Source organism: Gobius niger, assembly GCF_951799975.1.
Source record: "Gobius niger genome assembly, chromosome: 15".
In the NCBI taxonomy this organism is placed as follows: domain Eukaryota; kingdom Metazoa; phylum Chordata; class Actinopteri; order Gobiiformes; family Gobiidae; genus Gobius; species Gobius niger.
Genome location: NC_136866.1, coordinates 20507775 through 20535072, shown reverse-complemented (window position 1 = coordinate 20535072; position 27298 = coordinate 20507775). Strand labels below are relative to the sequence as shown.

At 41.9% G+C, this 27298-nt stretch overlaps 1 protein-coding gene across 1 annotated transcript in view; it reads right to left on the bottom strand.

The window, feature by feature from the left end:
* LOC306975203 (beta/gamma crystallin domain-containing protein 1-like) overlaps window positions 1–27298 on the bottom strand; it is a 282258-nt gene that overhangs the window by 26376 nt on the left and 228584 nt on the right. Inside the window, exons 9-14 of the mRNA XM_079572657.1 lie at window positions 22884–23040; window positions 19761–19900; window positions 14374–14500; window positions 11875–11910; window positions 7633–7775; window positions 4187–4307 (exon numbers count right to left, since the gene is read on the bottom strand). Coding sequence (XP_079428783.1) covers window positions 4187–4307; window positions 7633–7775; window positions 11875–11910; window positions 14374–14500; window positions 19761–19900; window positions 22884–23040 — 724 coding nt within the window. The remainder of the gene's footprint in view (window positions 1–4186; window positions 4308–7632; window positions 7776–11874; window positions 11911–14373; window positions 14501–19760; window positions 19901–22883; window positions 23041–27298) is intronic.

Sequence of the window (27298 nt, the reverse complement as noted above, 5' to 3'; positions counted from 1 at the left end):
TTCGATTATTCGCTTTATTAATATTTCTCATTAAAACCGCATGAAACGGGGCCGCCTACGCGCCCGGAACCGTAAGTGGCGCTTGTTTCCGCACGGCCGCTTTTGAAGAGCACAGCTCTATGGTTGTAAACACCAAAGCGGAGCTCGCTGTGCTAAGCCTCGTAGCCGGGCAGAGCCAGGTAGCGGAGCAGAGAACCAGGCTGTTGTAATCATCAAAACACGTCTCAAACAAGAAGAAACTCCGCAACGAGAGGCGAAGACGGGACGGAGGCGAACGAGGCGAAAGGACACGGCTCCCCCCGCTCCGCTACCGCCACAACAATGCTAACAGCTGCATCAGTGATGATTTACCATCAGGACCATCTACACTTTCATCCACTGTTACTTCAAAGTGTGACATAAGGTATGACGGCGAACTTATCTCTTCCCCCCCCTCACCAAACACAGACCTTTACATCCTACTCTATCTACTTGTCCGTTGCTGCAAAGTTTTTTGCGCTAAATATCTTTACGCTGTAGCTACGATTTAAATTAAGATAAATAAATCCACAGATCTACATAGCGTGACCACCTGTCCCTCTTTTGACTGTCCTGCAGAGCCATGTCGTTCTCTGTTCCTCCTGCTTCACATGTTCCACTTTTTTATTGAAGCCTAACTCATGATTTTTTTGATGATCATTATTTTTTACATCCAATTGCTTTGTAATATATCTGTTGCTCAGTGTTATATAAGTTGCAATAATAAAAAGGTGTTTTTTAGTGGGATTAAAATGCCTGATCTATAAAAAAATAAAAAATAAAATTTCTCTGTCCTTCAAAGTTCTGCCAAATTGTCCCACTGGTCTGTTTAAACTATTTGAGGTGGTCACACTATTTTAAAAGCAGAATAAAACTCCAGCACAGTCACACTGTCTCATCCGTACTTTAAAGTTTTGCAAATTGACACGTTGATCCCTGTTATAGCAATACTATGACAAAAATAATTAAAATGCTTCTCCTCTTTTAGGAAACTCCTCTGGTTGAGATCCCGGCAAAGAAATCAATCACCTGAGCTTCAGCAGAACATTTCAAGATTCTGTCTCCAGTCAGGACCTACTTCACCTGAATAAGAATAAAAGTACTCATTAAAAAGACACTCTGAAGCTGCTCTCTCTCCTCATCATGGACATAAGGACCGGTGTCTCTTTATGAGAGTCAAATGTTGCTGCTTTTTGGACAAACTGATAAGAAATTAAGAATAAATAAATCCTATTTCTAGCAGAAAAATCCTTTGTTTAAAACTGTTTTTTATTATCCGATTAATCGATTAATCGATGTAAATAATCGATAGATTAATCGATTACTAAAATAATCGATAGTTGCAGCCCTAGTGCAGACAGGCTCAGATCAAGTGCGGTGGTGGTTTATGGACTTTCAAAATGAGGGGGACGCTTTTAAGTTCTGTCTAGGACGATCCTCACTGCGGCCGTTGTTGGAGTTATTAGGACAGTTTACTGTCATGTAATCACTGTGGTCAAGAAAGTTGCTCACACGCTGCCTTTAGCTGATGGAAGATAACGCATAATGCATTTGGTTTGTCAGGATATATATTGTCTCACAATTGTTATGCAGGTATGTAAAGCTATAACAGTGCAGTTATAGTTCATACAGCTGCAAAAATAATTAATGTGCTCAATGAATGCACTTTATAACGCATAAATATTTGGATTTCACAAATCGATTCGATTCTCTTCACAAGGGCCCAATTCACAATTCACAATTGATTTTTCTGAATCAGTTCAGGATATCACGCAGAACCAATTTTAGAACCAATTACTGCGCACTTTACTGCGCAGTAATCTTCACTTTACTGTGCGGATGCCAAATTACTCCTGGTATCATATGACCCTAACTGCAAACTCTAACCCTAAGATCTTGTGTTTTATTATTTTTTAATAATTGTTACCTCCAAAGTACTAGTACACATTATTCCATCGTGTTATTACAGATTACAAAGCAGATTACATTATAAAACATATTGTTTTATAATAGTCCCCCCTTTTATCCGCTTAGAAAATCCACATTGTTTAATTTTGTGTAATTATACTTTGTAGTGTAACACTTCACGTAACCATATTTAAATAGGGAAAACGTGGAAGAGCTTGGTAGCTTCTATCTTGACCAGTTTTGGAGCTATAGTGGAGAGGGGGAGAGGCTAAATGCTAATGCCGTCTGCGCTGTGTTTACGTGACTGAAGGCACGGGTGAAGATCAGACAGGTCCTAAAGAACTCGTCAAAGCTAAGGTAAGAACATATCTCAGTATGTAAAAACGGTGGCCTATTCCTTTAAGGAAAACATTCTCAGAAGACCTAATGCTGCAATCCATGGAGAGCTATTTTTTACTTGTTTTTTGCCGTGCTGTAACTTTGCTCACTGGAGAGCTAGAGGGACGAGGGAGCACTCAACATGAAGAGTGGAATGTGGTGGACGCCGCATGTAGAAGTAAGTCTCAATCTCATTTAGTTCCAATCAGTTTTAGGGTTTTAGCGGCCTATTAAAAGGAAAATTGATTCAAATCGATTAATTTAACCCAGCCCTAATATATACAGTGTAGATTAATTTATAAATACCCTGCTACATGTGGACAAGGCCCAAAATGGGTAGTAGATCGGGATCAACCAACATGAAGCAGTAAAATGTAGACATTACTGCTACTAGTACTGTAAATACTTCCCCTTTTCAGCTTGAAAAATACTTTTAGACCAGGAAATCTAAAGATTTCTAATGAGAGTACTTCTCAGGATAGTCATTATTAACTGACTAATTCATTGCTTACTGTATTAAAATGAAACTATAATGTACAATCAAATGAAGAGACATTTTCGGCCTATAAATATATCCTAAATGATTTGGTACAAAGTCATAGAATTAGGCATCAGTGCAGCTGAGTTTTTACTGATCCAAGGACCTGTGGGCTGCCTTCACAGATGGATCATATACTGTAGCTCAGAGTAATAAGCCATAAAAGAACTCATTTTTGCCAATCACAAACGTCCTACTTGTAACCATTTATCTATTGTAAAACAGATAACTTTTGTTTTTTTTCCAATTAATCATCACTATTGTTTTTGCTGCAATGAAAGTCATAAACAGGTAGCTGGGCAAAGGGGCAGGTTGATATTCAATAACTCTGATATCGCACTAGCTATCTGGGTCCAAAAACTCTTGATCTCAGGGCAATACCATGTGGATTGTCCTTTGTCCGCAACCTCCCCAGCATAGATCAGAAACCAGTGGATCTATTATTCTGAGTTTAGCTGGTTTTATGTACGCTCTATGCAATGCTTTAAAATGTATCATCCGCAGTCTTACTGATTTGGATATTTTCGTTATGTTACACCATATTGGTTTACATTCTGACATGTTCCCACTGTGATTGTGTATGTTTAAGCAATAGGTTGCATTCACGTGACATCACAACATTCTAAAGAGCCTAGCTTAAAATTGAGGTGGAGGGCAGCTGAAAATTCGATAACGGTAACTATGGTAGCTGTGGTAACTGGCGAATTGCAGATTTTTATGTCTTAGTTTTTGGTTAATATCTCAGTCATTCGTGGTAGAATCCGCATGACACAAAAAACTGTTTCTAATGGACAATTATTTCCTCTGAAAGGCGTCCAAAAGTGGGGACAATATTCAAAAGCATGAGCGTCGGCCAATAGGAAGGACTCAGACATCAAAATAATATGTCAGGTTTCTGAATCCAATCACTATCAAATACTAATGAGAAAAAATCATTTGTTAATTTTTGTTTTGGAGATTTCTTACAAAACTGTATTTGACAAATCATCACCAGACAAAGAGGCTTTTAAACAGTGCTATGTGTAAAGAATCCTGTTCACAAAGTGTCTTTTGGAGTCGCCCCTGGCCACCAGGGGGTGGTATAATGTTAGCTCCATAAGCCCATTGCTCGATACACACCTCTTTCAGAGTCTACAGACAGTCCTTTGACTTCAGGCCTGAGTTTCTGCTCTGACATGCTCTGTCAGCTGTAGGACCTTAGACAGGTGTTTGTCTTTCCAAATCAAGTCCAATCCATTTAATTGAGCACCAGTGGACTCCAGTCAAGTTGTAGAAACACAACTGCACTAATAAAAATAAATCACTAGTAATAGTAGAATCCCTGTATTTTGCAGTGGTACTTACGGACATGATGGGTCGAATGGACAGGATCTCAGCCCCTCCCCAGCCTGCACAGTCGGGGTACTCCCCCTCCTCCAGGATGTACTGCTGCCCCTCGAAGCCAGGTTCGCTGTATCCCACCCAGCTGTGGGAGCAAGAGGACACAGTCAACCAACCAAAAGAAGTTTACCGTGTCACTCAAATACTCATTACAATACAAATTTCTCATAATTAATGCCACGATGTTGTAAAGACGGGATTGGAATATTTCGGTGTGTTCCTTTGGGCCCCAGAACATGTCGTGTTGCTTCTCTGAGGTATTTGTGAAAGTAAAGGAGCCAAGCTGTCTGGCAACAACTGAGGAGAGCCAGCACAAGAGGGTTTTACACACTTGATCAGTGTTTCTCTACAATTGTAATGTTATTACTGCTACTTTTTGCTATATGGTTTATGGTTCTAATATTGCAATAACAATAGTTTCCTAAGAAAGGTTTTTATTTAGTAGCTCCACAATAGTTTAAGCACAAACCCTCATCTTTGCTTTTAGCAGGTCATTGAAGAGATGCTCCTGTCTCTACAGACGGCTCTGTGATGTGGTTTGCAGACTGTGTACTCATTCATTGTTAGTTAAAAGCTTTATATCTTTTTGGAACATGTATTCAGTCGGATAAACTCAGCAGATGATAAAAGAGAAACCGTGCCATTGTGTGCAGACTTAGATTATTGTTGGAGCAGGCCTGTGTTTCCCACAGACTGATGCAGAAACAATGGGGTAGTATTTTTAATCAAATTAGTTCCTATTTCCTCCTACAGCCTATATGCAAACATGGGAACACATACAGTACAAGGGGCCATGGCAGTTTGCAGAAATGTTTTGATAGAACTCATGTAGTTTCTATGATTAATGAACTCATGTAGTTTTTTGTGAAAATCCAAGCCAGGTTCTGAGGCTGAGACAGAGCACCTCAGTCTGAAGGAACAATCGCACGGAGGCTCTGGACAATCGTAACACGACAAAACACAATGTAACACAGTCATGGACGAAAGTGTTGGCACCCCTGGAAAGTTTTGTAACGTGGACGGACAACAAAACCGTTGCACCGAGAGCCTGCAGGACAGCTCGGATTTCTTGTGGATGGAAAAATTTATAGATTTTTCTCATTTTTTTTTTCCTCTTCCAACCGATTTTTCTCTTTCATCCACGTCCAGGGAGCTGTAGTGCCATGGGTTGTAAAACTTCTTTATTATGTTGTGCACTTTGGACAAAACCCTCCTTTGCTCAGACCGTCAAAAAGACGTCAGAGCAATATTGGCGATCGCAGTGAGGTTTTTATTTACTAGGGTCACGCTTCACAGCTAGAAGGTCCCGGGTTCGATTCCCACCTGGACGGGGCCTTTCTGTGTGGAGTTTGAATGTCCTCCCCGTGTCTGTGTAGGTTTCTGCCGGGCACTCCGGTTTCCCTACCACTAATAACATGTACAATAGGCCAGGATGAATGAGAGTGTGTTTGAGAGTGCGAATGAGGGGCAACAGATGCAAATTAGCCCAAGGCTACAATCCGCTGTGGCATGTTAATGCATGAGACCCATGTGTTCATTAACATGCATTATACCATGGTCTGGGTGAATACTCGATTCTGATTGGCTGGTGGGTGCTAACAAGCGTGCATTATTTTCATATAACCGCACACGTAGTCCAGTAGTTAAATCACTGGGATATCACTCCACTGTGGGCATCGCCAGAGCAACGCATGACATGCACGCATGAATCTGATAAACTAACTAATAATTAGTGAATGACAGGAACGTGAGAGATGGATTTTGTGGTGAATTTCAAAATTTGTGGCCAAAACAAAGCTTTTGATAAATGGGAAGTAGGAGAGTAAGCAGCTAGGTTAGCTTACTGTTAATAAAATATGAGCTTTCCATTTCTATTGAAAACGGTTATGGCACTAGGCTATTCATAATTTTCAGAAATGAAAAAAATGATCCCAGCATTTAAGCATATTTGGCTGGATTAGTAAAGTCAAACAAAAAAGTTTCAGTTCGTGGGGCCCAGGTGTAAGCGACTCCACCACAGCTGTTTCCATAAACAGTTGAGCTCGTTGAGCTAGCTAGCTAGCTTCAGGTTAAACAGCGTAAAAGGGAAATAACTCCTGCCCAGGAGTGCCGCATATCAGTGTTTACTTCCACGGAAAAGTGCTGGTTAGTCCTGTTGTGCTGATGTTGTTTCATTGAGCCTGACGGAGATCCTCGTAGCGGAGAATGACTCACTCTGAGACGAGCCTTTAGACAATGTAAGACCGGCTAATAGCCCACATAAAATAGTCCCAGTAGTCTGGCATATTTAGTGAGTTGAGTAAATGAAAAAAACATTTATTATAAATGTTACGTTTGTGGGACCATGGTATAACCGGATTAAACAACTTGGAGCCGTGCATTAGACAGTTATAATGCACGTCGCGGAGTAACACCACTCCGCCGCGCGTCGTGGTATTCTTGACTACGAGTCGTGCATTAAAACCGCATAATGCACGGCTCCTCGATTCACCTTTCATGGATTAATCGCCAAACAATATGGGCAACTGTAAATAGCCCTTAACTTAGGTCGGACTCTCTCGGCTGACACTCAGTGGTGGTCCCTATCTTTAAGAAGGGATCGGAGGATGTGCTCCAATTACAGAGGGACCACACTCCTCAGACTCCTCGGCAGTGCTTATTCTGATCCCCCATTTGGGGAAACGCATTCCCCCAATTTTCAGTTTTTCAGGGTGTGGAGGGATCTGGGAAATATTTAGAAGGATCCAGCAAAGATTGGATCTGATATAAAGGGTTTAATGAGAGTGTTCCAGCAAATGTTTTGGCCTGTTCCCCGAATCCATCACATCAGACCAAAAGTGTTCCTAGTCGCTGTATGGGACTGTTGTGGTGAAGAGGGAGCTGAGTCGGGGGCAAAGCTCTCGATTTACCGATCGATCTACGTTCCCACCCTCACCTATGGTCATGAGATTTGGGTGATGACCGAAAGGACAAGATTGCTGATACAAGCGGCTGAAATGAGTTTCCTTCGCAGGGTGGCTGGGCGCACCCATCGAGATCGGGCGAGGAGCTCAGTTACCCGGGAAGAGCTCGGAGTAGAGTCGCTGCTCCTTCATGTCGAAAGGAGCCAGCTGAGGTGGCTAGGGCATGTGTTCCAAATTCCTCCTGGTCGCCTCCCTCGGGAGGTACTCTGACATGTCCTATTGCGAGGAGGCCTCGTGGAAGACCCAGGACACGCTGGAGGGACTATGTCTCTGAGCTGGCCTGGTGTCGCCTCGGGATCCCCCCAGAACAGATGGAAGAGGTGTGCATGAATCAGGAAGTCTGGGCATCTCTGCTCAGGCTGCTGCCTCCGCGACCCGGCCCCAGATAAAGCGGAAGAAAATGGATGGATGGAAGTTTGACAGTTTGAAGTAGAAGTCTATACTTACAGTCCTCCGTGAACCTTGAGAGATCCCACTGACTGGAGCTCGGTGGAGTCCGCATTGTCTCCTTCCTCTTCTCCAAAGCTGAACACGTCTGCTTCCACGTCCAGACTGGGGCCTTCGTAGCCTGCTTTCTCGTACACCACGGCCTGCGGGGAAACAGACATGTTGAAAAGGAAAGGAAGACATTGACACACTGGTTATATGAACAATTAAGTTCAAGGGGGACCATTTCAAACAGAGAGAATGGGAGAAACACCTGCTGAGTCGGCTCTCACTTTTTACAAAAGCTTAATCATTGTACCCACAGTGTTTCCATGGACTAAACTACAAAGGGTCCAAGACGCTTCAAGGACACTCTACATATTTAATGATGGAGAATACACAGTCGAGCAAATCGGCTGCTGTAGCCTAAAAGCAGAAATAGACATACACTTTCCACAACTATTACTATTATTAATATTAACCGACAACATATTTATCCAATTGGCATTATGTGGAGATTATGCTGACAATATTTGTATGTACCCAAGAAATTAAAAACACAATTTAAAAACACTACATATTTAAAAACAGAGGGAAATCTATTAATCTTTAAAACTTAAATTATAGTTATGTCAATTTGCCTCCTCCAGGGGTGGGCAACTTGGGCGGGGAGAGGCTCTCCCCCTCTGCTGCATTCCCTGGGGTGGGGATAGACGTAGTGCTCTAATGGAAATATCTCAGAAATGTGAGTTTTGTGCTGACACTTGACTCTGTATACTTAGCCAGATGTTTGCAGATTGTCTCCAACATGTTCAGAACAAAAGGAAACACAGCTAAAATTTCTCTAAGAGTTACATGCACCTCATTTTGAAGCGCTGAACCTGGAGAATCACTGAGTTAGTTTGAACCTACGCAAACCAAGCTAGCAGCGGTATGCTAATGCTAACTAGCGGCCACTACACAAGGCTGGGACAAAAACTATGATTGTGTTACCTAAAGTAACACCACAGTACTGGCCAGTGTTGAAGGTCTGTGTTTGTTATTCTATTCCTTTATGTTGTGCATTGTTTATCTTTTATTGTTTTGTATCCAAGGATACTTAGTGGAGAAAAGTCCCAGTGATTACAGTTCACAAATACAAACCCCCTTGATGTTAACATTTCATTTGTTACACAAAATAAGACTGTATTCATCTCCCAAAGTGTGAAATTCACTATTTCACTCACAGCAGCCACTTTTTAAAAAATCTCTTAGAATCAGTATCGGCTGCAAAAAAGCTGGATCGGTGCTTTCATTCAGCTGCAGTAATAAAATAGGACCCTCAAAAGTTTCCCATTGTGTCTAATTTGCTCTTGATGAAGAGATCTTAAGACACAGTTTATACAATTTATAATGCCATTTTTAATGGCCAAATACTATATCTTAATGCCAAAAACGCAGTTTAAATCAGCACTTAATCAATCTATTAAGGATCGCAAACATTTCATCAAACAGAGGAATGAAAATTGGACAAAACGGGAAACTTTTAAGCAAGAAATGTGGTCAGTTTCAACATGTTTTAGACCATTATTTTGGTATTTCGATGAACTCAAACAGTACAAATTGTTGAGCAATGTCATCATTTTCCAATAAATGTTGATTTAATGCCAGTTTGAAAACAATGTAATGCTTTTTAATTACATTTAATGGCTTGATTTAGTCCATTTTTTAATGCCCTGTAAGAACTGAAACATGAAACACATTTTTGTGTATTACATTACAATCTACGGCAATCTACGGTTGAAAACTAGATTTATAGCTAAAACTGGCACATTTACAGAAAAAAGCTGCTGCTGTATAAACCCCAAATTAATCTACAAGGTTTGTGATAAACAGGAAGTACATTATGTTGAAAGTAGCCCCACAGCGCACTCAAAGCCTAAATATAATTTTATTTGCAATGTTTTAAACAAGTCCATGAGCAGCAACGTTCCAGAGGAAGATGGAAATATGATTCCAAGAATCACATGCATTTCAGAGTACAGTGACAAGACCTCATGAAGACACAGTATACTCCGTTATGTGCAGAGGACAATGTTTCCTATTTTCCCTCCTTTACAGTTTTGCTAATTTCATGTTTTCATTCTATTGCAATTAATCTTGCAGCCCAGACAGCTCTGGTTCTCATTTAGGAAAATATGCTGCTGGAATGTTGAGGCTGAGGCAGTGCAATGTGGCAGAAAAAGGCATCGGATCAGCAAACTTTGTGTGAACGTCTCTTATGCAGAATAGAGCTGTGCACTCTATAATCCTTATGACAATATTAGGTTACGCAATATTTGTATCTAAAGAAGCAGAATCACTGGTTTAGTACAATAACCCAATCATTATCACATTATTCAAGACATCAGATATTGCTTTTTTTCTCATACCAAAGAACCCTAATGCAGACCTTTCACAATGTATATAACAGTAATATTAGAGAAGAACCAATCCAGCTTTTTTGCTTCCGACAACGACACCGATACTGGGGGTTTGAGTATCTGCCGATATTGACTGATTCTAAGAGACTTTCTTAAAAGTGGCTGCTGTGAGTGGAAAAAGTGAATGATGACTGGTCCTCTTTTCTCCAGTGTAAGAACAATAAAGTCTTATATTTTCTGAAAGCAAATATGTTACAGATCAATTATCAAGGATATCTTTATTAATTATTAATAAACTGTAGGCCTAATGGGGGGAAAACAAGATTACACAACTGTTTGTGGACTTTTAGCCTACATGACAGGCTTTAGGTTACATTACATGAAGTGACCTGATCATTACAAATTGTGCATTTGTTCGATAGTTATTCTTTAACAGCATTTCATAAGCTAAGAAACAAACACTTGGTCGCTCCAGCAGTGGCCGATTTTTTTTCATCAGGCTACTTTAGATGATCCAATCATAGTTTCTGTCCCAGCCTTGATTAGTTGTCGCTAGCATTAGCATGATGCTACTAGCATGAGCCTACCGTTGCTAGCTGCGGCATTTTGTACAGCGATCCAAACGTTTGAGACAAGATGAAAATGGGACAAAGACCGCTGTCAAACAGAGGTTGTGCGCGGAGCGGGAGACAGAACAGTGCCGTCAGCTCACGTGGACTTACATGTTGTCCATGATGTGGCTCTGTTTCTGCCCGCTACAAACAGCGCACGTCCTCTCTCCCTGCGCCTCCAAGCGTCTGACAGTGATATCACAGGGAAATGTGTGAACGCAGAAAGCATGTTGATGCACAAATGTGCAGACGGCACTGAAGCGCCGGTCAGAGGACGAGGACAGCAGACGTGCCTATTGTGGTGTCATCTGTTTGTGGCTAAAAATAAAAGCATTTTCATCCAAAAGACTAAAACTAAAACTGGAAGGGCTGCCAAAAACAACACTGGCTGATACGTGATATTCTATTTTTCTTCAGTATCAGCTTCGATATGTGACACCAGAACCGGATCGGTGCATCCATAAGTAATGTCCACCAACCAATTGCACGTTTTTTGCAGTATTTCAATTTAGGATTTGGTTCAATGTGCACATTTAAAACATGTCCAGGAACAGTGACATCAGACAACACTGAAGTATGAGTATTTGGAACAGAGCTCCAACCATTCGGCCGCATTTCATTTTTGCATTCATATCTATCCGCTGAAAAAGCACCTCTGTTAAAATATAGTGCTCGGTTCTTGTGACCATTCCGACTGCAGTGATTCATGGGCTGGGTCGCGGCTTGTCATCCTGGGGGAAAATCAGTAGAACCACAGCTCCAAACCACAGGGTTAAATAAGGGGACTCCATGGAGACAGGATATACCCATTGTGTGTCGCAAGTGCAGTGTCTATGTTGTTTTATGAATGCACAAAAAAAACAATAATCTTGAAGTAAAGGCACTGGTAGCATCTGGGTAAGGTGATGGACACACACATGGATGTACAGTATTGGTTAAAAATGTGGAAATTCTTTCTTTATGTATTGCTTTATCTTTTATTTCAAGACTATTTACATTGTAGATTCTCACTGAAGGCATTTGTTTATGAATTAACTCAAATGGAAAATGGAAAAAATTGAAAATGATTTGAAGACAATTGCAACAATGATTTTGACAATGAGTGAATGTCCAGTTTGCCCTGCCGTTTGTCCTTCCTTAGACACAGCGGCTGCTGTTGCTCAGGAAAAGGCGGCACTTCGACGTCACTCCGACCGTGAGGATGAACTGCTAAGCTAATATATAAATCAAAGAATGCAAAAGCTTCTTACCTTGACCTCGTTGGGGTTCTCCACTTTAAAGCCGCCCTGGAAAACAGAGACACAATTCAGGCTGTGAGACCGGTCTTTTCTTTTTAGAGCTTTTCCTCACACACAGGCACATGGGGCCCGATCTTGTGTTTCTAAAAGCAGACATTACTTTTTCTGAACGCAGATGTTACTTTTTCTAAACGCAGACGTAACTTTTCCTGAACGCAGACGTTACTTTTTCTGAACGCAGACGTTAATTTTTCTAAACACAGACGTTACTTTTTCTGAACGCAGACGTTACTTTTCCTGAACGCAGACGTTACTTTTTCTGAACGCAGATGTTACTTTTTCTAAACGCAGACGTTACTTTTCCTGAACGCAGACGTTACTTTTTCTGAATGCAGACGTTACTTTTTCTAAACGCAGACGTTACTTTTTCTGAATGCAGACATTACTTTTCCTGAACGCAGGTCGCAGACGTAACTTTTCCTGAACGCAGACGCAACTTTTTCTGAACGCAAACGTTACTTTTCCTGAACGCAGACGTTACTTTTTCTGAACGCGGACGTTACTTTTCCTGAACGCAGACGTTACTTTTTCTGAACGCAGACGTTACTTTTTCTAAACGCAGACGTTACTTTTTCTGAACGCAGACGTTACTTTTCCTGAACGCAGGTCGCAGACGTTACTTTTCCTGAACGCAGACGTTACTTTTTCTGAACGCAGACGTAGACAGTAGAAGCAGTGAGTGGAGAAAAGTGTCAGTATTTGAGCTCGTCGCGGCGTTAAAGTTAAAAACCACTGAATCACGCTATGACCATGTTAACAAACAGCAGATCGTCATGGAGATCAGATCACGATTCCATTTTCATCATCAATAGATTGGTCAGCCCTATGGTGGACTGCAAGGTTCAAATACCGGCTCTCGCAGGTTAGAGGTGTTGTTGTGTCCTTCGGCTGGACACTTCACCCTCGAATGTGGTGTGTGAGTCAGTGTTCGAGCAGTGTGTAATTATCTGCCAAGTAAATCAATAAATATCATCTGTTGTACTTATAAAATGATAAAGCTCATTTTCCTTGAAATAATACGTGTTCCACTGGCAGATGTCTTTATTTTGCCAGTCAAATGAACATAAAATAAGAGTTAATGTTTACCTTTTATGAAAGAGCTCCCTGAAACGCAACTTGTGTATAAAAATTCTGCTCCAGCTCGGCACAGTGGAATTTAAAAGTACTGGACGCACGCAGAGGTGAATCATAAAGTTGTTTTCTCTGAACTGTTGCCAACGGTAACCAAGGCTTTAATGTTCTGCGCTAACACAATTAGATTTGTTCCGGGTCAAAACAGGTCTGACTGTTTCATTGCTAATGGAGACACAAGGCTGTCGTGAGTTCAAACGGGCTACGTGACTTTCCTTTCAAAGTGTTTGGAAGGAAACTGGATGACAGTGCGGTCAAACTTCTCACCAAAGGGTAAAGGGGGCCAAATGTTTGTGAAAATCTCCACTACAGTTTCCTTTTAATATTTGTAGGTGCATAATGCATCGCCTAATGTCTGTTATTGCAATAATACCCAACACAATATCCAGGACCTAAGACAGGGTTTTGGGCAGTTAGAAAGCATCATTTCATGAATTATGTTAAAATTAAGCCATGAAAAGGTATTCAATAGGATTCATACTGGCATAGAATATACGTTTCTTAGAAAAAAATATTTTTCCTTAGACACAAAATGGGGAAAATAGGGAAAAATATTAGCAATAAAAAGATGGGGCAAAAACAAGGAAAAAGTGTGTAAAAAAAATTGGGGGAAAGAATCCAGGTCACTTCCCTTCGTGCTGTCTCTGGACCAGCAGCATCAAAACTGTATTAATTTCTTTATTTATTTGGTACCTGTTTTCAATATTTACATTTTTGCGATACGAGTAGTACGTAAACAGTTTTTCCTGATGCCATACCGGTATGGTTTAACAGTACCCAGCCTTATCCAAAACTCATACAGCTTTTCATTAAAAAGCATTCAATTAGACTTGCTGCTGTACAAACCCAGTAAGAAGCCACAACTATAGCACTATAATTGTTATTGCAATATTCAAGTCCGCTGGAGCAGGATATATTTTTGTTTACTCATATTGTTCTGCACTAGTGCCACAGAACTTGGCAGTTCCTGCATAAAAAGACTACAAACAAAAAACAATTTATTTTGAAATAGGCAGCTGTTTGAAGGCCTCTGTCGCAGCTCTTCTGAGGTTTGATTGAAGAATGAAAAAAACAAAAACACATTAAGCTTGAGTGACTGTGGACCCTGGGCAGAGCACACCCCCACAGTAATAAAGGTCAAACTAAACTATTTACTTACTGTACATGTACGGCACTTACATCGCAGATTGTGTATTATGTTCATGAACTCAGAGGACGTGCTTCAGTAAAGTGTGTGATTATAGAAAAGTCCTGCAGAGAGGGACTGCCCATGCACTCAAACATCCGGTCGTTTGTCTGAATCTGTGTGTTTAACCTCACCATTTTGAGCGGTCGTAGTGACCCCACAAAGGGCGAAGGGAACCCCCAGGTCTCGGGGAAGGGGTATCCTCCTGTCTCCAGCACAGCCAGCATGCCCTGGAACCCCGGGTCGCTGAACACCAGCCACCTGAAAGAGCATGCACACAGGAAACAAATGTTCTCAACAAATGATACTGTTTCCCTTGTAAGGCGAGACACTGCAGGTGGAGAGGGACAGAATAAATGTATTGATATCAATCTGAAACTGCTGTAGATTACTGCTATATTTTTCTGCTATAGTTTTCATATAAAAATAAGACATTGTATGCTTAAAGGGACTAGACAGAGTTGAAAAATGTTAAAACTGTTTTCCTCCCGCGACATGTTCCAGCCATGTCCAAATGTGTAGAATGAGCTCAGACCTGTTCACCTCAACTGCCTCTAAAATCCTGCACGGTCACTCAAAAAGGTGTTAATTTGGGTCCGAAGTGCTGTCGCGCACAAGCTTAATATAGAAGCTGCAGTTACACATTAGACCTGAGGTGGCGGTAGTGAGCATTAAATGACCAACTTGCATCGAGTCTCTTTAAGAATAACTGAAATAGCCAATATTTTCAACAACAAAATCTAATATGGATAGAACCAGGTTTACATTTATGGTTTTATTTTGTTTATATATTTGTTACTAAGTTACTACTTTTTCAGAGAGGATTTTGGATCGACGTGAAAAAAATTGTAAAATATACAATTTGGTCTTTTTGTGTGTGTGCAAACCTCAATAAATCAGGCTAGGGATTAGATTTAAAAAAAATCTGATTTAGGTGGTGAGGTCGTTGCATGAGTGGAACAAAAACCTAATTTTGAGAAAAGTGCCCCTGAAAGTCTTGTAACTGTTGCACATGCACAAGGACATTTCTACCGTATTTTGCCCGCGGGGTTCTCTCAGAAAGGAAATGGCCATATTTGGATTATAGCATCATCCTTTCAGGACACGTGGATATAATAAATGTCAATATTTGAGAATGGATGCGCGAGGAAATAAAATAAGCATCGTACTTTATACTATGACATGAAAGCTAAGATGTTAAGGAAGAAAACGAGCTGAAAATCTCAACATTCACCACTGCATGAATAATCATTACTTTGACCTGCCGTGTCTGGCCTTCATTGATCAAACATTAACACATTTAAACTTTACAAATGTCTCGCTGAAGTCACTCATGGTATGCACGGCTCATATTTAAAACTCTTCATACTTGCAAACTCCATGTTTGCACGGTACGGCTGATGGCATGAACTGGCCAACCAGCAGTGACCACATGACTCATCCCGGGAGGCGGTTGCTGTATTGCATTTGAAAGCACTTGCCCGGCTCTGATGTGCTCGGAGGCCCTCTAAGCAGAGATGACAGCACCACAGCTCCCTGCACATCCATATTCAAGTCACACTCCTCATTATGAGCAGCATGGCGACCTTTCCAGCCCTCTGTTATTCATCAGGAGACTTGCAACCGTGAGGGAACTTGTTAAAAATCAAAATGTTGAGGAAAGATTTACGAAGGATTAAGAAATACAGTATGGAGTTGATGCTCGCTGTTGGAGAGACTGTACAAGGGTCACATTTGCACAAATGTTGCCTTGGACCTTTTGTTTTATAAAGTCATTTAATCATTTTCTAAATAAAGGTGGTGTGGCGTGTTTACATGCATGAGACCCATGTATGTTCATTAAAATGCACCGTCCTGCCCAAATAAACAAAGAAAACACGCATCCATGTTTTACAAACCCTTCAAAACCAGCATCAACGACAGATATTATAATATAGGATATCTGAGAGGACCACAGCTCTAATTCAGTCAGAAAAACAGCAACAACATGCACAGAGTCAGGAGTTTTCAGAAAAACATCTGAAGTTTTAATCATTCCCAAATGAACGGCATGAGGAGTCAGTGAGAGCAGACGTCACAGGGAAATCAAACCCATGCAAAAAGAGACGGATCGTGAACATTTTGTAATTATTATTTTCAAGATCAGATTATTTTCTCCTGACAAGGCCGACCATGAAAATCCAATTTAGGTTGTATCTGATTTTTTGGATGGTGAATGGGCTTTTCTGAAATTGAAGTGAATTTTTTTGGGCCATATCTGCAGCACTAATATCAAGAAACAGAAATGACACATTAAATGGCAGTCGTGAACTCAGTCATACAGATTCACATGTCCTACAGTGCCATGCTTAAGGTGATCAAAGGAGGAGTTTTTGTGAAGCTCCGTGAGACAACTACTGTCATAACTTCCAAAGTTAATCTTTTTTTCTTTGTTCGACTGGACACATAATGAGGTCGAGACATTGGGCTGATGAGGATAAAGTGGGACATGCCCCTCCGGTCTATTCCTGTTTGTTCCCTATTCAAATTGCCATTATTATAATCATGAAATCATCTGATATAATGGCTTGTTTTTGTGCAGGCGTGTCACATGAACACACGGCTGAGAAACGTGATGAGATCCACGTCGTGACCGCTGCTGTGCTCAGCTCCTTCCAGTCAAATGTTCTCACTGTCGTCCACGCAACAAAATAAGGTAGTTATCTTTCAGCAGGAGTTTCATGAGCTGCATTTACCAAGTCCTTTTACAGAGGAAGAGAAAAAATCATTCCTCTCAACCTGGTCTGCACAAAAGTAGGACAAATGTGCGAGGGTGAATGAAAGAAAGAACTAGCGCATGTGTTTGAGTTTACCCTGGACAGTAATACCATTTTTCCACTGGAAATTCCTCCACAGCCCAGTGCCAGGTCTAAACGTGTAGTGCGTCTCCACTGGCCCGAACAGGGTCAAACTGGGTCAGGTACAAATTTCAAGACTGACCTCAGCCCTGACTGCTGGTCTCTGAACAGCCAGCTCATGCCAGATTTAATATTTCATGACACTTGACTTTGCCGATGATAGCATTTAGCCGCTGTTATTACAACTTTACTGAAACAATGAAACCGACTAGAGGCAATTTTCAGCCGTTTAGGAGCTGAGCACTCACGAGGGTCTCTACAAACTAATGAGCCCACACACATGGGTGAGTACAGGTGTGTCTTAGCTATTTCCAAACAGCACATGCTCTTCTCCTGCTCTGTGCATAATGCATGACCAAGCAAGCAAAAAGAGAAATGGCACTGTGCAATGTAAGAAAAACTGAAACCCTCCAGGATATTGCGATGTTTCACTCAACCATTTCAACACACATTTAATGGAATAAGTTATGTTAAAGAAGCAGACACAGTCTCTACATTTAAGACTAGGCTCAACACGTTCCTCTTCGAACTTGTGTATGATCAGGTCAGTTAGGTAGGTTTGCATTGTCTTATTAACTGTTCTGTTTTATTGCCTTAATGTTTGGTGCAGCCCTGTTGTGATATTGAGCTATACAAAACCATTGATGGTCCCATGTCAGACCAAAGACTCACAGTGGTGCCAGGACACGGGCCTCCTCTACAGGTGAGTGTAGCAGCGGTCGGACAAAATGCTCTGTCTGTAAAGCTGTTTCCCCCTCACTTTCAGGGAATGTCCCACATTTTCTATTCACCTTATTCCGGAGGGTCGCGTGGGCGCCACCATGAATTGTGCCTGCCCCTTTTCTCCTATCTGTTAACATGGGACTGGAGAAGTCCACATAAAATCAGTTACTACACGAAAACAACACCGTTTTTCGGCCGCGCAGAGAAACGGTGCAGTGTTGACATGTTGGTGCAAATGAACATTGGACATTTTACACAAATCAATCTACTAAACATCAGATTTGAGCGGAGAATATTTTCCCTCGTTCTCCATTTAAATGAACGGGCTTTGCGCTCGACCGGAAGTGTCTGTACAATGGAAGTACTGAGACAACACAAAAAGTGGCAAAAGAGGGCGGGGCGGAATAAGGTGAATAGTTTAAAACTCAACTGAAAGTGTGGCGTAAAGCAGAACTAAGTAACTCATGCCCCGAGAGGCCATAAGCGCCATTGCACTTGTCGTTGCATTTTACGGTTTTTTACTCATTCATTTAAGAGAGTAAATACTACGTGAGTAAATACTACGCAGACAGAAAAGACAAAGGGAGAGAGGGATATTGTACATTCAATTACACAATGGAGATCATTTTATTCACCGAAACTTGTCTGTAAATACTGTTTAAGCTAGCTTTTCCCGTTAGCATGTTAGCTTCTTATTCGTGATTGTATTAAGCCGTCGTTCCACATAGCGCGACTCGACCTCGTATCAACTCTACCCCGCACACGCTTCTGTTTCCACCACACACACCCGCATTTGTTGTGTGCTGCGCCCTCACAGAGGAGCACGCTGTACAGATCGTCATTAAACGCTTTTAGAGCTGCGATGAGAACAAATGTGGACAAATACTGTCTTCTGGTGGAGGTTATGAAATCATTCAGAGGAGCCAAGCTGTTTTAAAACAGAAAAGAAACCGCTAAATACAACTATGAAGGTAAGCTACATGCAAATGTTACGCTAACATCAGCTAAAGCTGCGCAAACCGCAGCTAAACGCTAATATCTGCAAAATCCCCTTTTAGAACAGCCGTATGATGTAAAATATTGAATCCTATGACCTTTGTGTCAATAGTGAGGGCTGTCCAACCTCTCGTTGCCAATCAGAGGCCAGAGTCTGTTCACATCACATCAGACACGGGTCAGCGCTTTGGCCACAGCCAGAGGTCGGTCCCAAAGCGTATACCTGGTCAGACCGGTTTGGTACTGGCCTTTGTTGTGGAAAAGCTCGACAAAGCGGGTGAACAGCCATTCGGCTGATAATGTGCATTGTCCCTATCAAATAAAAGAATAAATAAAGTTTTCTATCCTGTCGAAAAGAAATGATCTCTTTCCCACTGGGTCCGGCTCTGAATGAGCAGGTCTCACCTGCTGCTCCTCTGACAGGCCACAACACGACAAGAAGCTCAGCAGCATGTGAGAGGGAGGTTTAACCCAGGAATCCACCAGGGCACATCAGAGCTGTTTGTTCTCAGACTTCCTTTGAGCAGTATATATATGTATATGTATATGTATATGTATATGTATATGTATATGTATATGTATATGTATATGTATATGTATATGTATATATATATTTTGTACAACACCGAAATGTTCTGCTCTGAGCTTGAAGATGCATCTAGGACTTAAGTCATGAGCTGAATTAACAATTCATTTAACTTCTGGTGAACTAAATACATTTTGCAATTTGGACCTGCCCTTGAACACTGGACACAATCTGAAACTTTTGCCGTCGATTACAGATATAAATATGAGGGGAAAATGTGTCTTCTGTCATTTTATGCTTTCATGTAAAAATTAGACATTTTTCGTGAAAAATAGTTGGATGATAGAGTCCAGTTTAAATGTATGGTTTCCATGCTTACACTCCGGAGTGCACTTGAATGGACGCGGTGCTGGGGGGGATCCCGAAGGAGCCGGTCTCCAGAGCGTCGTCATGGTACGCAGTGACCCGACCCCGCCCCTCTGGGTCCGTAAACAGGTCGATGTGCGGGACGCTGTAGTCCTGGACAGACAAAACAAAACACACAAGGCTATGATGCTGAGGATAATCATCAAACAGCATTATTATAGTCTGGGGTTACATTACCAAACACTAAACATTTGAGTGGGACAAAAGGTAAAATAAAAAAGAGGATGAAAGGTCACTGAAAATAAAGCGGTCCCATTTCCAGGCTCTGTCTTCATAAACCATTGTATTCTAAAGGACAAAGCAGAACACTATCCCAGTAAATGTACTTCTTTTTGTACCAGCTGTAATTGCATTTTAGCAGCCGTCCGGAATAAACCTTTAGCAGAAGCGTCTTTATTTTGTGATGATTTACACAAAAAGACGTGGAATAATTAAGTTGTCAAAATAAAAGCGGCTTCTTTTCCTTTTTCTGTTTACATAAACGTCATTTTTGGTACTTTTTCATGTGAGAAAGAACTGTAATAGAAAGAAGAACTCAAATAGTCACTATTGCATCAAAATAAGATTCTTTGGCCTTGGTTCGACATGAACTGCACATTATGGGGAAAACATTCTAACAATCGTTGCAAAAACTGTTTCATCTTCGACTGCTGAAGCGCTCTGATCTGTGCTCTGTATAGCATCTGGTAGGGCTGGGCGATATGGCCAAAAAATAACATCTACATTTATTTTTTACTCAGTTTGGACGATTACGATTTTAATCAATTTTATTGGAAAAAAACTTTAAAAAGGTCTGATTTTCCATATGAAGAAAAACACGGTAGCACAGCGGTTAGTGCTTGTGCTTCACAGCTAGAAGGTCCGGGTTCGATTCCCAACTGAACGGGGCCTTTCTGTGTGGAGTTTGCATGTTCTCCCCGTGTCTGCGTAGGTTTCCTCCGGGTACTCCGGTTTCCCCTACCACTAAAAACATGTACAATAGGCCAGGATGTATGAGCTAGTGTTTGAGAGTGTGCATGGGGGACGACGGATGGATATTAGCCCAAGGCTACAATCCGGTGTTGCTTGTTCATAAACTTGCACTGTCCCGACCAACAAAATCAATAAATCAAATTAGAGGGTGCTCTCAACCTCACATCGAGATACAGTAAACGAAATATGAACTTCAGCAAATCCAATTTAAGGCTTTTTAATGCCCAAATCTGATATTTGTATTGCCACAAATGAAAAGAATCTGTGCATATTTCATTTGTTCTTCACTATCTTACGTTTTGTTGGTTAGAAAATGCATCATTGATCTAAATCCTCTGAAACTAAATATACTGTAGTTTCACTTCCTGATCCTCCATAACTTCAGCTGAATGTCTGTGCCTTCGACCAACTTATGCAGTCAAAATAGTTGAGCAATGTCATTATTTTTCCAAGAATTTCAGTTAATGCCAGTTTCAGTCCAATGTAAGGCCCTACCCCTCCTTTCAGTGACTTACACAACTACTGTTAACATTGAAATCTACGAGGCAATTCCAATCTGTGGAAGTACCATAGTTGCTAATAAAATCAACAAATGTCTCTGCATACTTTTGCAGTATTTGCTTTCTGTACAATATTTTAAATTGTACTACAGTTGAACACATTTTTAAATCCTCTTTTAATATGTCCCAGAGGTCGACTCCACTTTGTGTAATAGACATACTTTTTAGTGTTGTGCGGGAATATTTTTTCTAAATGAGTTTTCCTTCTTAGGTTGTAACCCCCATCACGGTCTGAAAACATGATTTGAATGTTTGCAGGGAGTAAACCGTTTCTGGCTTTGAAAACAACTAAAAAACAACTTAATTGCACCAATTCTGTGAATTTGAGAATCTGCAACTGTACAAATAGTGGGTTGGTGAGCTCCCTCTATTCAACTTTGTGGATAATTCTTAAGGCCTTCTTTTGTAATTTAAATAAAACATCCGCATTGCTTTCATAAGTGATTTCCAGATTTCCAGGCAGGAGCTCAGATAAGGTAGCATAAGAGAGCGGTTCATGATATGTAAGGATTGCTTCTCAAAGAAATGTCTCGCTCTGTCACATTTATTGCCATTTTGGCTCTAATCTTGGCGATATGGCTTTTCCAGCAGTACTGGTGATCAAGAGTTACTCCCAGAAAGGTATGTTCAAAGATTATTTCAAGCTTACGAGCTTTTACACAAACATATCTTGTAAAGAATATCTTTCTGCCAACATAGGTCTTTGCGATTTGCTAATTATGACCAGTTAAATTACAACAATTTCCAGGCCTAAAGATTTATCCAGATTTCGTCCCTTTTTCTAAAGTGCCATTAAAGCCGGATAATGCAGTTCATACACTGAATACTGCAGCTGGTTAATGTGACTGTGGGAGAAGTATTCTACTGCAGTGGGGAAGAAGAAACATTAGCATGAGAAGCATTAACGTCTAACTTTTACCAAGCAGATGAGTCAACAGTCGCACTTAACTTTTTCTTTTTTATATGATGATTGCTGTTTAAGTAAGCCACGAATACTCAGAGCCAAGGCTGAACAGCTTTGGAATGAAAACTGTAAGTAATCGCAATATATATGATTGTGATCACTTTTCAAGCCTCACATTCTGGGCCAATCTTTTCTTGCTTCATCAATTTCAAAGCTTCACAAACATACAGCAGATTTGTTACTCAATTTTCAATAACATCATAAACTGGCAAGATACTATTTACTTGTGGCATCAAATGACTGACAGAAACGACAACAGGAAGGTTTTAATGAAAAAGACCTCTTCAAAGGATGGCCTTTGACAGCCCTCTGCAGAAATAGCACCGTCATTAGGAGCATGTTCAGTGTCTCTTGTTTGGTGACAGCTTAGTTGCTCTTCTAATGTAGCATCACATTTGGAAGGACTGCTTGTTAGAATAGTTCCCCATGTTGTGAGTCAGATAAAGCTTCAGGAAACCAAACATGAGGAAATTAATGAAACTGCAAAACGCCATTATCATCTGTACACCAGACTGTCGCTCACTCTGCTTGTATTGCAAATATATACTGATGGATATTGAAGAATGACAGCTGTACTCACAGCCACAGCCAGGCGTATGGATCCGATCTGCATGGGCGTGTCACTGGGCACCTCTGGGTCCGGACCAGGCTCCGCCCACACGTTGGTCAGCTCCAGACTTCCCTCCTCCAGAGCGATGGTGCGGCCTTGGAATCCAGGCTTCTCATACAGTACCCAGCTGTCACCATAGAGAACAGTCATCTGTCATTTTACACTTAATCACTGTAGACAATGAAAAAACTGACAGATAATGCCCTTCACACATTTACATTCCTCTGGTTTTAGTTTGCCCCCCCTCTGTTGAATGAAGCCTACATATAGTGGCCTGTGTTCACACAGCACCTCAGCGACAGAGGCCTGTGTGTGCTCCTGTTTACAAAACAAATAAAAACTGTAGCACGTCGAAGAAGGCGAGGAATACAGCATCGAGTTTATCGCTTCAGTTCCTGCTGAACAAAACAAATCGCAGGTGAAAGAGAGTGAGTCAAACTGGCTCTAAACAGCTGAAGTGTGTGTTTGGAATAAATATCTTAAGCAGTGATGCACATTAGAGTGCTGCAACTCGACTGTCAGGCTCGGACAAATATTTAGAATTTATGTTTGGGCTCGGGTCGGACTCCGACACATCAGTGTGATAAGAGGGACCGCTAATTTTGCATCCTCTCTCCTCACTCCTCTCTCCTCCCATCTCTCTCCTCACTCCTCTCTCTTATGTCCTCACTCCTCTCTCCTCACACCTCTCTCCTCTCTCTTCTCTCCTCTCCCCTATCTCCTCTCTCCTCACACCTCTCTCCTCTCTCCTCACTCCTATCTCCTCACTCCTCTCTCCTATCTCCTATCTCCTCACTCCTCTCTCCTCACTCCTCTCTCTTCTCTCCTCTCTCCTATGTCCTCTCTCCTCTCCCCTATCTCCCCACTCTTCTCTCCTCTCTCCTCACTCCTCTCTCCTCACTCCTCTCTCTTATCTCCTCACTCCTCTCCTCTCTCCTCGCTCCTCTCTCTTCTCTCCTCACTCCTCTCTTCTCACTCCTCTCTTCTCTCTCCTATCTCCTCACTCCTCTCTCCTCTCTCCTCACTCCTCTCTTCTATCTCCTCACTCCTGACTCCTCTCTCCTCTCTCCTCACTCCTCTCTTCTCACTCCTCTCTCCTCACTCCTCTCTCCTATTTCCTCTCTCCTCACTCCTCTCTCCTCACTCCTCTCTCCTCACTCCTCTCTTCTCACTCCTCTCTCCTCTCTCCTATCTCCTCTCTCCTCACTCCTCTCTCCTCTCTTCTCACTCCTCTCTCCTCTCTCCTCTCTCCTCACTCCTCTCTTCTATCTCCTCTCTCCTCACTCCTCTCTTCTCACTCCTCTCTCCTCTCTCCTCTCTCCTCTCTCCTCACTCCTCACTCCTCTCTCCTCTCTTCTCACTCCTCTCTCCTCTCTCCTCTCTTCTCACTCCTCTCTCCTCTCTCCTCACTCCTCTCTTCTATCTCCTCACTCCTGACTCCTCTCTCCTCTCTCCTCACTCCTCTCTCCTCTCTCCTCACTCCTCTCTTCTCTCTCCTCACTCCTCTCTCCTATTTCCTCTCTCCTCACTCCTCTCTCCTCACTCCTCTCTTCTCACTCCTCTCTCCTCACTCCTCTCTCCTCTCTCCTATCTCCTCTCTCCTCACTCCTCTCTCCTCTCTCCTCTCTCCTCTCTCCTCTCTTCTCACTCCTCTCTCCTCTCTCCTATCTCCTCTCTCCTCACTCCTCTCTCCTCTCTCCTCTCTTCTCACTCCTCTCTCCTCACTCCTCTCTCCTCTCTCCTATCTCCTCTCTCCTCACTCCTCTCTCCTCTCTCCTCTCTTCTCACTCCTCTCTCCTATCTCCTCTCTCCTTGGTCCTCTCTCCTCACTCCTCTCTTCTATCTCCTCACTCCTGACTCCTCTCTCCTCACTCCTCTCTTCTCACTCCTCTCTCCTCACTCCTCTCTCCTATTTCCTCTCTCCTCACTCCTCTCTCCTCTCTCCTCACTCCTCTCTCCTCACTCCTCACTCCTCTCTTCTCACTCCTCTCTCCTCACTCCTCTCTCCTATCTCCTCTCTCCACAGTCCTCACTCCTCTCTCCTCTCTCCTATCTCCTCACTCCTGACTCCTCTCTCCTCACTCCTCTCTCCTCTCTCCTCACTCCTCTCTCCTATCTCCTCTCTCCTCAGTCCTCTCTCCTCACTCCTCTCTCCTCTCCCCTATCTCCTCACTCCTCTCTCCTCTCTCCTCACTCCTCTCTCCTATCTCCTCTCTCCTCAGTCCTCTCTCCTCACTCCTCTCTCCTCTCTCCTCTCTCCTCTCTCCTCTCTCCTCACTCCTCACTCCTCTCTCCTCACTCCTCTCTCCTCACTCCTCTCTCCTCACTCCTCACTCCTCACTCCTCACTCACAAAAATTAGTCCCGATCCTCCCTCTAATGCACGTCTACATGTTTCTTATTGACACCAAAGGGGGAAGTACTGCCCTGAGAGCAAAAGCCCCAGTTCTCTCCTGGGGCTCAAAGGAGCATAAGTTTGAAAAGGCTCAATACGTCGCCCATTTCTAATGTCATTTATTAGCCTCCAGTGATTCTCAACTGATTTGGCGTTGGGACCCACCATCACTAGGGTGACATGCTGCATCTCAAATTAGAATTGAGCACTCTGCTCTCAAAACTCAGGGTTACGAGTGATTCCTCGAGTCTCCAAAATCTCTGTAGGAGGCAGAGCATTTTTCTTAAAGCTCCAGTTTTATGGAATAAACTCCCAGCTGACGTTAAAGAAGCAGACACACTCCCTACATTTAAGACGAGGCTCAAAACTTACCTCTTCGAATTAGCTTATGCTCAGGTCAGTTAGGTAAAGATCTAACCCACAGCCTGAAGTAAAGCTGCCTTAGGAGCAGTGACGTCTCTGCATTTGGGGCCAAATGGAGAGTCTCAGGACGGGGGACACCCACGCAGCTCATTGTCTTACATTGTCTTATTTACTGTTCTGTTTTATTGCCTTAATGTTCGGTGCAGCCCTGTGAGGCAACTCCTGTTAGGATATTGAGCTTCACAAAACCATTGATTGATTGAATTTGTGTTATAAAATACAAAATATTGCAATAAAAATTAGATAAACTTCAAAAGATCATAATGAAAACGAGCTGACAGCGAACAGCGGAACAGCGATTTTATCAGACTCAGAGGATGTCACTATACTTTCTCTGGAGGTTAATATTGAAAGAAATGTTCACGACCCACTGAAAACTGTTCCGTGAGAACCACTCATCTTGAGAATGTTCAGAAAGTTCATCCAGCTTCTTAATTGGTATTTCAAAAGAAAGATGATGAAAACATTTGCATCTCCATAAAGAATGTCAAACAGTGCCTCTTCAGCAATCTCACTTCACTATTCGCTTCAATGAAAGAAGTCCTGTCTATAGATGAAATACTCAGAGGTCCATTTGCCTCAGAGAGTGCCTCACAGTGTCAGAAGTTTCTATAGAAGAAGCACATGTATCTCGACAGCACACACCACTTAATTACCTCTGCTTTAAAAGTCACTTACTGTCAGCTACAGACGCAGAGCAATTACCAGACATATGCGACTGCATGGGGGCAAGTTGGCAACATGGAGCCAGGATGTCAGCGCTTTAACCACTAATAGTCGGCTACTGCAGCGGAATATCAGACTTGGCCTTAAAGTACGGGTAAACATTAAACAAAGAAATTCAACTTCATTTCTCCTGAACAGCAGGAGCCATGTCTCGGTGAAAACATGTCCTTGGTCTTTAATCCTTTGTTGGGGAGTCTTTTGGTAGTTTGGATTCCTGATTCCAATGGCCGACGCGTGTCATGTTCAAAGTATTGTTTCATTCATATTGTAGCATTTCTTTTGCCAACTTCTATTCTTTATTTGTATGTTTTCAGACAATTGTTTCCTTCTATAAAATATCAAAGAAGTGAGAAAAACACCATTTTAGCGTTGACAAAAAGGGCCTCATTTGGTGTTTAGAATTGAACAGGGTTTTGTGCAGGACTAATTTGCCCCCATAATCCTCCTGTCCATCAAAACATCTGCTGTTATCGATCTTTTACGTATAGTCATCCACACAATTTCATCTAAACCCAAGATTGCCGTCATTTTCTTTGTCAAATTAAAAATATTAAAACAAGGTATTTTATGAGTACACACAGGTGTAAATTTAGCATGTTATTTAGCTGACATAATAGTTACAGAGATTTGCTTGGAGTGGATTTTATTCAACTTTATTGTCCCTGTTTTTTGTCCTGGGCACATAGTGCAGATGCAGCTGAGTGTTAAATTTTACTAAAAGCTGTTGTGGAAATGTGCTCCTATTTGTTTGACATTATTCCATCATGTAGAGTGATGCAAGTTTAAATGCCGTTTGTTGCTCTTGTCTATGAGAAACTGTGAATGCAGAAGAGTCACGTTCC